This window comes from Cottoperca gobio, chromosome 13 (genome assembly GCF_900634415.1).
Source record: "Cottoperca gobio chromosome 13, fCotGob3.1, whole genome shotgun sequence".
NCBI lineage: Eukaryota > Metazoa > Chordata > Actinopteri > Perciformes > Bovichtidae > Cottoperca > Cottoperca gobio.
Genome location: NC_041367.1, coordinates 8,700,834 through 8,715,782, shown reverse-complemented (window position 1 = coordinate 8,715,782; position 14,949 = coordinate 8,700,834). Strand labels below are relative to the sequence as shown.

General features: G+C 41.4%; 1 protein-coding gene across 1 annotated transcript; it reads left to right on the top strand.

Moving 5' to 3' along the window:
- Positions 1 to 4,372: 4,372 nt before the first annotated feature.
- On the top strand, positions 4,373 to 9,396 carry LOC115018236 (mRNA decay activator protein ZFP36L1). Its single transcript, XM_029447149.1, has 2 exons — positions 4,373 to 4,613; positions 6,190 to 9,396. Exons 1-2 carry the CDS (start codon positions 4,560 to 4,562, stop codon positions 7,435 to 7,437), a joined length of 1,302 nt encoding a protein of 433 aa, XP_029303009.1. The 5' UTR covers positions 4,373 to 4,559; the 3' UTR covers positions 7,438 to 9,396.
- The last annotated feature ends 5,553 nt before the right edge of the window (positions 9,397 to 14,949 follow it).

The following is a 14,949-nucleotide window of genomic DNA, read 5'->3' as shown; positions in this document are numbered from 1 at the left end:
TCAGCTAACACTTCACTGTCAGGGAAACTCTCTTCCCAAATCCCAAAGGCTCTCTGTAAGCACAAACACACACAAATGCCCACACACACACACACACACACACACACACATGTGCGCACACAAGCGGATGGAGCAGGGGGTACATTGTGAAAGAAGGAAGGTGGTGAGAAGGGGGGGTTGAAGAAAGGGGAGGAAAAGAGGAGCAGATGTTCATCAGCTCTACAGACCCCTCCTCCCCTCTCTTTTATATTTCAATGGCTATAGTAGCCTCTTATCTGAAGAAGCCCGTGTGGGGCTGTAGAGGAATGACTTCACTTAATCATGAGAGTTTCAATAGGCTGAGTGACACACACACACACACACACACACACACACACACACACACAACACATGGTGTTACAATACAATTGTTTCACTCTGTAGGTTGTCTACAGATTCACAGACACACTGTTGTGATTTTGGGTAAGCTCGCTCTCCTATCCTGCCTACTCACCCCTCTATCCTTTTCTTATACTTCCAAAAAAAACAAACAAGGATTTACGTTATTGTTTCATTCCATTTCTTCACAAACATCTTAGGTGTACAACAGCTGCACCCTGCAGTCAAACGTCTCAGGGCAACCCCACGGTGCAATGTCACCTCTGTAAATCTCTTCTAATATCAAACAGATGTTGAATCAGCAAATTATTTCCTAATGACTTGGCTAATTATGCTCACTGCAGGAAGATTTTTGCAACAAAGCAAGGGAATGCCTCCAATGACACATCTTTATACATCTGGTTGATTAATCCCAAATCTGTAGATAAACCTGTTTCCAGTTTTAACAAAACCATCTCTTTTCTCTGATTCCTACCTAATGCCTTCCTCTCATTTCCCCTGTTACTTCTAAATAGCCCCCAATCCTGTCCCTTCGATCCTCTCCTCACCCCCAATCTCTTTCCTCCTAACAAGCCCTTCTATCCCACCCATTCACCGCCCTCTGTTATTTCCACTGTGTGTGTGTGTGTGTGTGTGTGTGTGTGTGTGTGTGTGTGTGTGTGTGTGTGTGTGTGTGTGTGTGTGTGTGTGTGTGTGTGTGTGTGTGTGGAGTCGCAGAGGGCAGGCCATTAGTTTGTTAGTTGGTTCTGCAGCTCATTGAGCTCATTGTGCTCCAAAGGCCCTCTAGCCCAGCTGGACTCAAAAAGAAGCAAGAACTCTCTTTCAAATCTCTCTCCTCCTCCCCCCCACCTCTCTCTCTACTCCCAGTAATCCCCAACAACTCAGCCAAAAGGGAATTGTTTATGGAAATAAAACTCTACTAGCCAACCAAAAAGCTTGTTTATAGATAAAAACGTGTTTACTTAACCAAATCAACAGAAGGGCCTGCTTAGCTCAAGGCACTCGTGTTGTTGACATCTTGCTAATGGCTTGTTGTTCACAGTGGTGGTCTTCATCTCAGGGTAAAAAAACAAACACACAGAGCCAACCTCTTAAGACAATGAACTAATTAGGGCAATGTCACATGTCTGGGTTAGCACACAAAGGTCAGTTGCAATATAATTAGGCCTTGTTCACACATGGCATTAAATGCACCTTGGGTGAAAGCAGGCAGATTTAAAAACTGGATTGTGCACAGATAAAATTCACACTGGAATCCTTAAAATTTGACGACGTATGTTGGGATGGCAGGGTGGCCCGGGGGGTAAGATAGTGTTCGCAATTTGTTTTCCGGCCTTTGCTGCATGACACTCCTGTTAGTCTGATACTTTGATTAATTTTAATACAGACTGTTCAACAAAAGATAACCAAAAAAAACTAATAATATTTTATTTAAGGTCAAAATTTAGTTCAGATCTAATTTTCAATAAGATTGTGGTCTTACCTTTACTTCTAAATGAAGTACATGCGCATATCTATCTGGACAAGCATGTCCATTAAATGTTTAAACTAAACGGACTGCTACAGTGCACTTTACTCTGACGTTAGGCTAGCAGTAGCTTGTTGGCGCCTAGCGTCTCTGCGTAGAAGAACAGCAGCAACACGAACCTGTGGGCTCACGTGCGCCCTCTTCAGTGTGGGCTCACGTGCGCCCTCTTCAGTGCGGCAGACTACTGTCTACTACTGAAAGTCAGGACGCATAATAAAAGTGTATGTAAACATTATGTTGGCGACATACAGAGAGATAGCAACAGGCACGCGCCAAATCCATGCGCTCAACCTAGTTTGCGAGGGATTGCGCAATCCGAGGGGAGGCTCAGGTCGTCGCTGCCGCATCTCTCCTGTATCTGAACAGAGAATATGCAAATTCAGCGATTTTGAGTATAATTTTTTTTATTGGAATCATATAGAAAATACATTTAGAGCACAGACCAGTGGAGGAATATTATATTGTTATTAGTTTTAGTTCTTAGTATTCTTTTTATGATGACTGGCCTCCCCTGACTGCATGTCCCTGCTCAAATGTCACTCAAGATGCATTTAGGATGCAATCTGGCACAATTTGATTTATCTGAACGATACTGCATCCAAACATTACGTCATAAAAATGAGGTGTCGGTTTTAGAGGCAGACATAATAAAAGAATGCCTGAAGATAGCTTTGTGGCAATTTTGATAGTAACCACAGAGTGACACGACCGAAAAGAGGGATGATGTGCACTGAAGATCCACTGCAAGATTCTGGGATATTATGTTTACAAGGCACAAATCACTGGACAACAAGATACCTCTTAGTTCCCTCAGAGGCAGATTTGTGAAGAAGGACACCATTTCAGCTTCATATACAGATCACACAAGTCAAAACACGTCTGTGTTTGACAACCTTCTGGCTGCGAGAGTGGACCTCAATACCATTACATCATCACAGAACGGGGGAGGATGAGGGTGGGGGGTTGAGACCCTCTGTCAAACACATGCAAGCATGTATACACACACAAACACAATTAATGGTGACCACTTGGCTGGACCAAAACAAAGCTTTTCAGCAGGCTTTGTTCTCAGCTGAACTCATCTTTCCAAAGGCTTCAGAGTTATGTGCTGGTTTCAAGAACATTGAGTGGAAGCCCAGTATTTCCAAAACTTTTATTTATGTAGGCTACATTTTTCTAACCATATATATTTTCACTCTCAGTTTAAGCAGTACCCCAGTGGGAATTATAGCCGTATATCAGGCCCATGTAAGCAATGAACTGTACAGTACAAACTGGAAGCCGTTTCTTTCCCTTGTAGTTGCAGCCAACTGTTTGCCAACCCGTCAGGCTACTTGGCATGCTGTCGCAATCCTCCTTACAATCCCAGAGGTGTGACAACTTCAATCCTGGCACACCTGTGTGGGAGTGTGTCTTCTTGAAATTCTGTCTTTGTGACCGACCAAATGTCTAACCAGTGATAGGGTAGAAGAATGCGGCCTTTACTGTCAGTTCCCACTTTGACATTTTTTCCAGGCTGTTATGCCCCTGGGTTGTTAGTTATTAGTCTTAGTTATGACTGGAAATATAGTTTGAATTGTTTTGGTCCTTGCAAAAAGAAAACAAACCTGTGTGTGTGTGAGTAGGGCCGTCAGATATTCTCACAGCTCTGCTCTGCAGTGGACTTTTTCACACGTCTACCTGTTTGAAATCAAAGGTTTCACTCTAGATTGTCTCCATACTGTCTTCTCTACCCATATGTTCAGTCCTCCTGTTTTCTGCCTGTGTTACTTTGTTTTTGCTTGGTTGCCTTTTCTTGCTGGTGTTTGCCTGCTTTCTATTTCTTGTTGCACCCTTTGTTTTATAACCTTTCTTTATTTTGTTTTAGCTTTTCCTGGTGACATCTCATCTGTCCTCTGATAAAAATTGTTTTTTTTTAAAACGTATGGCTTCACATAGCCTAAACTTTACAAGTGACTATCTGCCCTGAAATATGGAGGGGGAAAAACATATTTATGATCTAGCGTTTTGTGAGCACCTGCCATATGGCATTATCATAATATATCAGCTATTATGGCTAAAATTATTTTTATATCAAGGATGATATCAGACAATACAACACTAGCTGTATTAATTAGCTGTTAAATTAGGCTACATTGCAATCATGTATTCGCTTATAATGCAGCTGCTGAGAACACAGCATATCAAACATAATGGTGTCTGGAGAAGGAACAATAAATATGTCAAGGGTTATAAATAGGGACTATTATAAATTGATACGCTCCTATGTGTTGCACTGTGTCACTTGATGAAGCTAACATTATAGCTAGCTCTAAAGAAAATGATGCACAAATATACATGAAACTAGGCTCTTCGTTATATTGAAGGAATTAAAAACATGATAAATAAAACTACTTTTCATCGAGCTGGGTAGCCTCATAAAGTTCAGGGACTGCTAGGGACTGGTGAAAACAACTTTCGTCTGACTCACAGAGGCGTGGGAGTGGCTAACAGCAGGTGTTAGGTTTTAAATCCACACGTGGTCTGGGTCTTGGGCTTGTTTAGCACCGCATACACAACTAGAAACTTCTGACCAACTCATGCCAGCGAGTTGCCCACGTCTATCACTGCGGGGGCAGACGGGATCGGACGACACTTTTGATAACTCAGCAAAATGCCATCTTTCCCCCTCAACCAATTTGCTGACTTGGAAGAGATGATGTGCAAGGTAAACGGAAAGCGCAAAGAAAGTTGAGCGGAGCTAAAGTTGGCTAGGTCATGGGGGGGGGGGGTTAACGTTAGCTAGCTAGCTAGCTACACTGCTAACTTTACTACGCTGTTTGCTCTCTTCGTCTGTTCAAGTGTTGTTTATCGGATACTGTTGTTGTACTGTATAAACCGTTTATTGTTAACCTGTGGCTTTATCGAGATATTTGTTGTTTGGTTTGATCTGAACGCTAGCCTGGACTTAAAGCTAACTTCTCACAAAGTAGGAGCGTTGTTGGTGTTGCGATGCAAACTGGGCCCATTCAAATCGTCTAATTACTAACTAATTTAGAGAATTAGTTAGCGTGGTTAAGCTAGTTTTCACCACTTACGATAACGTTATTGGTCACACACAGGTTTCAACTAGTCAAATCGATGGTTTATTAACGGTAGACCACGCCAACAAGTTGAATCAAAACAACGTAAGTTCACTTTTTTTTTATCAAAACAACAAAAAGTCGATTTTTGTTAGAAATGCGAGGGTTTTACTGTACTTCATGCGATGCATAGCACTATACTGTGTCTTGTCCTTGCTTGTTTTAATCACAATACAAGATACAAGTTTGTAGGATGCCAGGTTAAACTTTTGTGGTCTCGTTAATGTGGATATAAAAATGTTGCTGGGTTTTTGGTACTGCTCACGCGAGAAATATGGTCAATTGTTACTCTTTAAATCCATCTTGTAGGTTTTAAAAATAACCACAATTGTATCCCTCTGCTCAAATGGCAGCAACGATTATTATTATTTCATTCATTATTATCGTTCAAGCATGTTATTGTGGCCAACCTACACATAATGGTCCTATGATCTGTCATTTAGGTAAGCACAGTTGGTGATTTAACTTCTTTTCTACAGTAACGTTACTCTAAAGGTACATTACTGAAGTCTGGATGATACTACTCTTCTTCGAATATGTCATGAGACCGCATTCTTATCAGTCTGCATTTTCATGTGTCCTTTCATTTTCTCGTAGCGGTTTATACAAGATCACATGTGGCTGTTGGGCTCTGACAGTGAAGTTAGTATTAGACACAAGTACCTTGCAGCTAACTCACAAACTCATAAAATAGGTTGTCATTTCATAACTCAAAGGCAAATACTTGACAAAAGTTTGTTTTCATGTATTTCTTGTATACAATTGTTAATACTTACATTTATTCTGCCAAACATTTGTTTTAAATTGTTTCCAGTAACACAGCCGCTGACAAGTACCAGGAAATAATAATGATAATAATAAAAGTTCATTGTTTTCTAGATTGGTTTTACATTTGAAAGCTGGAAAATCAATTAACTTAAGTTTCTGTACCAAACATGTTGGATAATTATGAAAATCTTGGGGGAAATTAAGTATTATAGTATTTTATATTTGCCAACTGTAACTTTTGTGCTGTTCAGCATGGAAACTGAAAACAAGTAGGGAACAATTGTGCAAAGGTTTTAATGGTTATGTAGTTTCTAAGGGATATATATTTAAAACTAATCACTCAATATTAACTGTAGAATATATTGACTAATGTTGTTTTTTCTTTTTTTACAGCAATTACTGAATCTTGACTTAAGGGAGCAGAACGGACCAATGCCATCCCTCAGTCTGGCAATGAGATCCCCAGGTTGCATTGGGCAGCCACGTAACAACATATCGTTTTCCCTCTCGTCCCTCTCCTGCCTTCCCACTGATTCTTCAGACAGTGTATTTCTGACCTCCAGCCAATGGGGGCAGCAGTCAGAAAGCCCTCTGTCCACCCATCCCGCCAATTCCACCCAGTGGGGAAAGTCAGGCTTCCTTGCCCAGCGCTCCATCAGTATGGTAGAGACCAGCAGCACCACAGCAGCAAGTCTAGGCTGGCCTGGGACTGACATAATGCACTCCGAAAGTGACATCAGCCCCACTGCACTGAACACCAGCTCCTCCTCTTCCACCTCATCAGTTTCCTCTTCCTCAGCACGCTATAAGACTGAACTGTGTCGATCTTTCACTGAGAGCGGGTTGTGCAAGTACGGTGGGAAGTGCCAGTTTGCTCACGGGTTAGATGAGCTGCGGGATCTTAACAGACATCCAAAATACAAAACTGAGCCATGTCGCACGTTTCACACCATCGGCTTCTGCCCCTACGGGATGCGCTGCCACTTTGTCCACAACAACGAGGAAGAAAAGAAACACTCCTTGTCACGATCGTCGTCGTCCTCCTCATCCTCCTCCTCAGGCATTCCCCAGCAGCCACCTTCCTCCTTCCGCTCGCACAGACCTCCTCTTGTCAGACAGAGCTTCAGCTTTGCTGGGTTTCCCTCTGCTCCCCAGCCAGCTCTTCAGCCTGCCCCTAATGCTCACCCTCCTCGTGCCACTGCTTCGTTCACACGTGTGCCATCAGCCTCTCCTCCTTCCTGTGCTGACATTACTGACCTCCTTTCTCATGCCTTCCTGGAGATGGACTCTGCCTTCGAGGCCTCCCCTGTCCACCAGTTCCAGCCTCCCCTGGACCAGGCTGCTGCAGCAGATCCCCAGTCTCCATTCCTGCCTTCCCCAGACTCTGGCTGTTCTCCATCTGAGCTGTCTCCAACTGCCTCGCCTTCCCTGACGCAGAGTCCTAGTGCTACGGAGGTCTTTCCAGGGCCACTGGGTGCCCGATCCCTATCCTACACCTCTCTGTCAGACCAGGACCAGGATGGAAGCAGCTCTGCTAGCTCGCTCAGTGGCTCTGAATCCATTAATGAAGTCAACGCCAGACGCCTGGCGGTATTCAGTCAGCTCTCTGTTCCCGATGATGCTACTGGATTCTGCCTTTAAGCTGCAGCGTGCTGTGAACACAAATATTACATACACTCAGACACAAACATGCAGATCTGGGATAGTCTTGAGACACAATATATGCAGTACACACATATCCACGCTCAAACACACAAAATGCTCACACGCTTGAACCCTTTAAATGCACACATACCCTCATACACACAGCCGCTGGACTGACACCTCAAGTTCTTTGCACCTGTGTGGCATCAAAGGAAACAAAGAAAGACTTTGTGACCGACTCAGAAGAGATTCGCCGGTTAGATTTACGTGGCTAGAATGTCACTGTCATATCCGTAAGGGAAGCCAAAGTGACGCAGAAACTGAAATGTGTGTTGCCACCAAAACCTAGTACATATCAAGACACAAGTTAAATAGTTCTGGAAGTCATTGATGCTTTACAAAACTAGTATGTTGAGATGGCAAATTGTGACAAAGCTATTGTAATCACAGTGTGATGGGCCTCAGTGTTGTTGAGTCCAACCACACTATTTGTGATGCATTTTAACAACATCTGAGCGATCTCTAAAGAATGTAACAAAGCCAAAGACATCTTTTGTAGCTCAGACATTTTGATTATGGTGGCGCAAACACACAATGTGACTTATGTTTTAGGAATTGTTGATTTTTTTTTTTTCATTAACTGTACACAGTATTGTGTTTGTAAGCTGGTGAAACCGTTTTTTCCTCAAACCCTACAGTCTGAGGACATGTTTAGGTCACTGGCCTCGAACCTGAATGTTACGTTTTTAATCAACTGAAGTGCCTGTTGCGTTGTTCACCAGGTCATGTGTTGAAACAATATTTGCATGTCTGTTAGAGATGTGTGGATGGGGTTTGAGTCGTTTTATTTAGTGACGTAAGCTTAGTGTGAGTTCAGGTCTCTCCGTTGTTAAGATGACTACAAGTGTTCTTCTGCGTTCTCGTGCATTATTGACAAACTTCCCCCAGTAAAATACCAAATGGTCAAATTTAACCCACAGGAGGAAGAGGGGGAACTCCGTTTGAGCTTAGCAAAAAAGCAAAGTGGGCTTGATCATACTTTGTCAAATCCCATGTTCATGACATATCGTTAATTGTATTACTTGCCAACTGGAAAAGCAGGACATAGGAATTTTATGAGCTTTGTTATGCTAAGTGTGCCAGCACAGACTGCAGGCGTTGCAGAAAATCCATCAGTATTGCTTTAACGATGGACCAGAATATATTCAATGAGATGCAATAACATTATGCTGCATCTTTATTTTTAGTTTAGACTGATATGATCTGAACACAGCTTGAGTTGCAAGGCACTTGGCGTAGACAGAAAGTTTAATCAAGTCATGTGAACGTTTCCTGCAAGTCCTGTTTAACCTCTGGCATTATTCCTAAAAACTTTGCTAATATGTATTTTTAGATAATCTTAAACACAAAACAAACATTCCCAGGAGTGTGGATTTCTTTCCCTCCCTTGTCCACAGGCAGCACTGGTGTTACATTGCTTTTGATAAATATTCATGTTTTGTGACTCGCACCACCATATGTAATTTCTCCGTCAGTATTAATTCTTGCTGTTACGGTTTTGTACTGTTATGAATGTGTAGCGTTCCTGGGCACATGTATGTGAACTGTGCTCCCGGGTCTGTTGCCTTACTGAGCTAGATCCAGCATTCTGTAGACTTAGGGTATGTATGCTTAGTCTTATAGAAATGTTACTTGGCTGTTTTGTGTGTTTATGACATAGTTGGTTAGAAGAACAGACACTGTGCTGTTACTGGTCTATTTAAAATTGCCTTTTCATCAACATGTTTGAGGCCTGTTTAGTGTTTAAGGTGATAATCTTTAGTAAATTAATTTCTTTAATTTATTTTAACGTATTTATAGAGGACTTTGAGTTGGTAATGCTTGTATCAAGTTTAATATATTTGGTTTCTCTTCTTTTTTTCTTTTTTACTGGAATAAAGTTTTTGTTTAATTTTATTTTTTTCAAGTTTGTTTTGCTTAATCGGCTTTTAAGGGTTACATGAACATCTACAGGTAAAATCTTTACAGGCATGTTTGGCATATTCTGACGTTTCAACGATGCAGAAGTTACGAGTCTCGTTCAAGTGTAACTTCCGGCCTAGTCGTATGTAATATGCTGCCTGTAGTGTTTTTGCAAAAATGTTCACACATTTGTGACTCTTGAGATGCACGGTTCAGGCAGGAAGGAAGGAAGCAGGAAATCGATGAAGTGTCATTTATGGTTTTTATTGTAGATCACATTCCCCCCGTGGCCCTGTACTGTTGAGGTTAACTGTTTATTCACTAAAGTAAAACGAGGGAACTAATTTGCTTCACTCTGAAGTTAAGACAAGGACAATAATACCTTTTTATAGAAGGTTTTTATTTGTTTTCCATTATGCTGAGAGAGGTGAATTTCATAAAGAAGCATTTGGTCCTTTTTTTTAGTTTTATCTAAAAAATTACCACACTGGGACATTTCTTTCCCCTGAACAGCTACACTGGAAAGAAATCATTCAACATTCATGCTTTATGCTTTGGGAAAAATCAGTATACTCTTTTAGTAGGACTTTAAATTACAGTTTAGTATTCAATAATAATCTAGAAACTTCTATTTTCATCCACAAGTTACACTAAACAATAGTGGAAGTCAACAGATCCTCTGTTTCTAGGTGAAAGTGAGCAGGACATGAATGACACAGTTCCTCTGCGGTGCAACCTCAGCTTGAAAAATGTGTTTACAAACCGCTGATTGATTCATAAGTGAGTGCAGTTCTTGGTTATTTTTCTGATTCCACTGAAATAAAGAGTAGAATTGATAAATCTTTAAGATAAAGCGAACTTCCGAAATAGCCTAGCAGACTAAAGTGAGGTCTTGAAGACTACGAGGTGCAGCTTGGTCTCCCATTCGAAGAAAGACCATAGCAAATACGTTTTCAAGCATATTTTGTGTTTGATTCAGGCAAGGTTAGGTGTGTGTGTGTGTGTGTGTGTGTGTGTATTTCATGTGGAGATAAGAAGTCTTTTGTTCGGGGTTTAAGCTGACCAATCCTGTGCTCCCACCCATGTCCTTCACTGATTCCATCCTTCCTCCCTCACTTTGCTCTCCTTCAATTACATCCCCTCACCTCTCCACTTTCTACTGCCGAGAACTAGTTTAATCTTCTATTGCAATGATGAGCAGCACAAGTTTGTAGAGGCAGGATCTTCATTAGCACGTTAAACCACACAGCAGCCTGGTATTTAAAAAAACAATTATGGTCTACGTTTCCTTAATAATGTTAGTCAATCTAATAGTAATGATGTTAGATTTTTTGTTCCCTCAACATTTACAATGCCCAACAAAAAAACAAAACAGGGCTACAGATGCATACACATGGTTGACCCTCTAGGAATCTCTTTCATGCGCACACACACAAGCTATTATCTTGTCACTGTTAACATAAACTGGGCTGGCTGTCTGGGAGTGATTAGTGGCTGCGAAGGAGTTAAAGTGTGTGTGTGTGTGTGTGTGTGTGTGTGTTGTGTCTCATGGACATTCTCCCACACTCTTGCCCTGTGGGACATAGGAAAAGCAGGCAGATGGCTGTATTCAGGTCCACCACGGGTCAACATATGGCCCAGAGAGACTGTGTTTGTGTGTGTGAGACAGAATCTCACTCTTACTATGCATGAGTGGAGGAAGTTGAATGAGTCGGAAGGGGGGGGGAGTAAAAGTGTGTGCAGAAAAGAAAAGCTGTGAAAAAGAAGTGGTGAGATAAAAGTAGTGATGGGGCAATCTGAGAGGATGAAAGTAGTTAAGTAAAGCACACTTGGTTGCCCTTTGAGGTTTATTCTTCTTTAAGTATTGTTTACTTCAATTCATTTGGGAATAAAACAGGCGCACAAGCATTACATTACATTTAGCGTACGCTTTTGTCCAAAGCGACTTACAATAAGTGCAGTGAGGATACAACTCCGAACAATAAGAATCTTGCAAGTACATGAGCGTCAAATAAGCCAAACCAATGTAAGTGCTACATACAGAAATACAATTCTGAATTACATTTCTTTTTATTATTGGGCATGGTTCTGTCGAAACACGTGGGTTTTCAGTCTCCGACAGAAGATGAGAAGACTTTCTGCTGACCTGATATCAATGGGGAGCTTGTCCCCCCATTTTGGAGCCAGGATCGCAAACAGTCGGGTTTTATTTGAGGGGAACGAGCGATAGGCCGATGCAGAACGAGTTAGCTAGCACGTCAAGCTTGCTGGCAATTGACCTTTCTCTACTGTTTTCAGATGCTACTACTACTATTCCTGCTAGTTAACCTAGCCAACTGCTAGCTATTTCACTATTAAGAACCAACATAAATATATCTAATAATGAAATAACTCAAGCGACAGCATACTTTACTGATGTGATTGAGTGTATTCTGTTAGCATCCAGGTAGCATCTTCCCGCTTCATTTTGGACATGTGGATGTTGTACAGCTGCACATCTCAATCTGTTTACTACCCAACTTACATTGTGTTGGACCCTAATTAATTTGAATTTAACATCCACTAGCAAATTGTCACAGTGCAACAATGACTTTACATTGCATTTGGTGATTTCAGTTTATTTCTGAAGTGAGCGTTCAGAATCCTAACTCGGCTCAATAGCCTCTGTCAACTTCTCATACTACAAAAGACTTCAGTCAGCCTCTGCGGACAGTGTTACTGAATTTTAGACAGTCATCAATTTGAGAGAATGAATGCTCATCTTACTAGCACCCCCCAACACCTCCTTTCTTTCTTCTAGCCCCTGAAGATCCCCCTCCTCCTCCTCCTCCTCCTCCTTTACTCTCCTCCCTCCCTCCATTCACTGTTCCTCTTTGTGAGTGTATTGGTGATATTGTGATGCAGAATAGAGCAGGAGGAAGGGAGGCAAAGCTGTGCATGGCCGCACAAAACAGCTGTTGCTGAACTCCAATCTCCAGATTCCTTCACTTCATACAGTTTGTGAGACATTTAGGTAAAGGTACGAGAAACCTTTCACGCTTTATTCATCTTTCGCTTCTCCTGCACTGCTTCCTCTCTGCCCCCGACTCTCCCCTCCTCTAATAAACCTCTCTTTTCTACCTTTCAATCCCCTCCAGCCTCCTGTAAAGGCTCTTCATTCTCTCCATCTCATTTTCCTCTTGTCCACTCTCCTCCTCCACCGACTTTCTGCGATTCTGCCCCCTCCCAGGCTTTCTGTCTAATCCCCCTTTCAGTTTTTTCCCCCTTCTCTCCAGAGAGGATTTGGGCAAAGTGTTTAATGGATTGCAACAAATGGGCGAAAGAGTGGGCTATCGTCAGGTGCTACACATGTATGCAGACGGCTAACTTAATTTGCCTGACTGTATTCTTCTTACAGTTGAATAGAAGTTCCAAAGAAAACACACATCTTGTTGCTACCTACGATGCACTATGCAGATCGGCAGGGGCAGAGTGGAAGCACTGGTGTCATGCTAATAAACTGGTAACGTCTAAAAGAAGTATTACTGTCGTAGAACGTTGGCGATAAAACGTATATTGGGTCTGACATGTTGGACCTTCATCCAATCATATCAATCATTGTGTCATTCAAATGAAATCAAAGGGATCTGATATCCAATAAAGTGTGATAATGAATTGTGTGTGTTTGCACAGCCCAGCCCCGTGGCTCTGCTGCGTTGCTTTTTATATGTATTTTTAGTAGCACATTGGATTTAAGAAGGCCATGATTTTTGATTCTTTTATTTTTCTAAAAAACAAACATATTAACTGGTTAGTTGCTGTTTTGGTTTCAGTGTAACAGTTCTCAGGGTGAAATACATAAGGGTCTGTGTCAACAGGAGCCAGGACGCTCTTTTTGATTCGGCCACCACTTGTCCTTCATTTTTAATGAAAGAGGCATGAAGGGTTTTTCAAGAAGAGCGGCGCATGCTGGAGAAAGCCTTGTGTTCACCGCTTGTTGGCTGACCACCACACTTAATGAAGGAAATGCTGCTACCGTTTTAATTTGTAAGTACCCTGATAATAAGAGGGAATGCATTTCTTACCATATGTTAGTTGTACAAAAAGAGTAGGCTAAGCAAAAAAGTTCACTAGCCTATTAAGCCAAGCAAAGCTGGATGCCCCCACACTTCAAAACTCATTCTGCTGCAGCCGAGTGTCTACTTATAACCAAGGATCTTATTTAATTTTTCGGAACTCTTAAGCTCCTTCAAGAGCTCTTGTCTTGAGTGCATCCCTCATACTGAAGTAAGGACATTTGAGGATGTTTGAGTGCTAACCCAAATATTTACACAAAGAAGTAAAGACAATATTAAAGGAAACATAGTATTGCACTTACATGAAGTTCGGGGACTTGCAAGAGACCTATATTTTTTTTTTTTACACTGACCCTCCCGGTCTTATATTAGAGCCGTCTTAACTCCATGCCATCAGTTTGTAATGCCGGCTTTTTGTAAAGAAGAATCTGTGGTCTCACAACTGAAGTCAAAAGAACCGTGATGACATCACCAGGGTTCTTTTCTTAAGACGATAAAATGCTCCCCCGAGAGCCACAGAAGACATTTTACAACTGTTTGGAAAGCCGATTGGAAATTGGTCTTTCTCTCCTCCCTCCATTTTATGGCAACCATTTCTGCTTCATGGTGGAGTTTGTGAATAACCACAGTTGAGTTGGGTGGCTATTGTTTCAATGTTGTGGTAACAGATGTGGTGAACACAAAATACTGAGGCGTTTCTCCTTGTATGGTGAAATACAACTTCTATGTTGTGTCTAATATAGAAAGTAATGACTGTTGTCACAGCAGTGTGAGGAAATATGGAAAGAAGCATCTGCGCAGCAGTTTTTTAGGCCCGAGCCTGAGCGAGAGTCATAATTGGGTAATTCAAATGGATAAAGTTGCATGTAAAGACCTTTTTTGTGTGTAGAAAGTATTACACCAATGGCAGTGGAATACTGTAACAGTCAGGGAGACTTTATTAGAGCATAATCAATCAACTAGCCTGCTGAAGTGTAATTATAATGGAAATCCAGAGGGTCAATAGTGTACTGAATCGGATGATGGATTTGATAAAACCTGGGTAAACTCAGATTGAGCATGGTTTTCTTGAAAATTGAAGTTACAGTTTAGCTGCTGGGACAAAACCTTTATAGTGAGTATCTTAGAAGTGCAGTGCACTCACATACAGTCGAACCTCTTAATACCAAGCTCATGATATGGATCAGCAACATGAAAGAAATAATAACTTAAGCAGGGATGATGGGAAATAGAACTACTGCTGCTAGTGCACACAGTGAAATGTTAAGCAGAGGAGTAATAAAAAAGAGAAAAGGTAGTGCACCGATTTACATAAGAACATTATAACCTAACAGTTTTATTCAATGTGTCTTTTTTTCTTTACGGTGCAATGGAAAAGTGTGAAGAAGTTTTAAATTCTTGTGACATTATTTTTTTTAATCATTGTGAAAATAGATTTTTGATCCATTTTTACGAATTAAAGTATCAAACAAGCAATATAGAAAATGCAAAG

Bases quoted from the DNA above. Each gene is read 5' to 3' on its own strand.
- LOC115018236 (XM_029447149.1), top strand. From the start codon at position 4,560: ATGCCATCTTTCCCCCTCAACCAATTTGCTGACTTGGAAGAGATGATG. The intron at 4,614-6,189 runs GTAAACGGAAAG...CTTTTTTTACAG, and splicing joins TGGAAGAGATGATGTGCAAG to CAATTACTGAATCTTGACTT.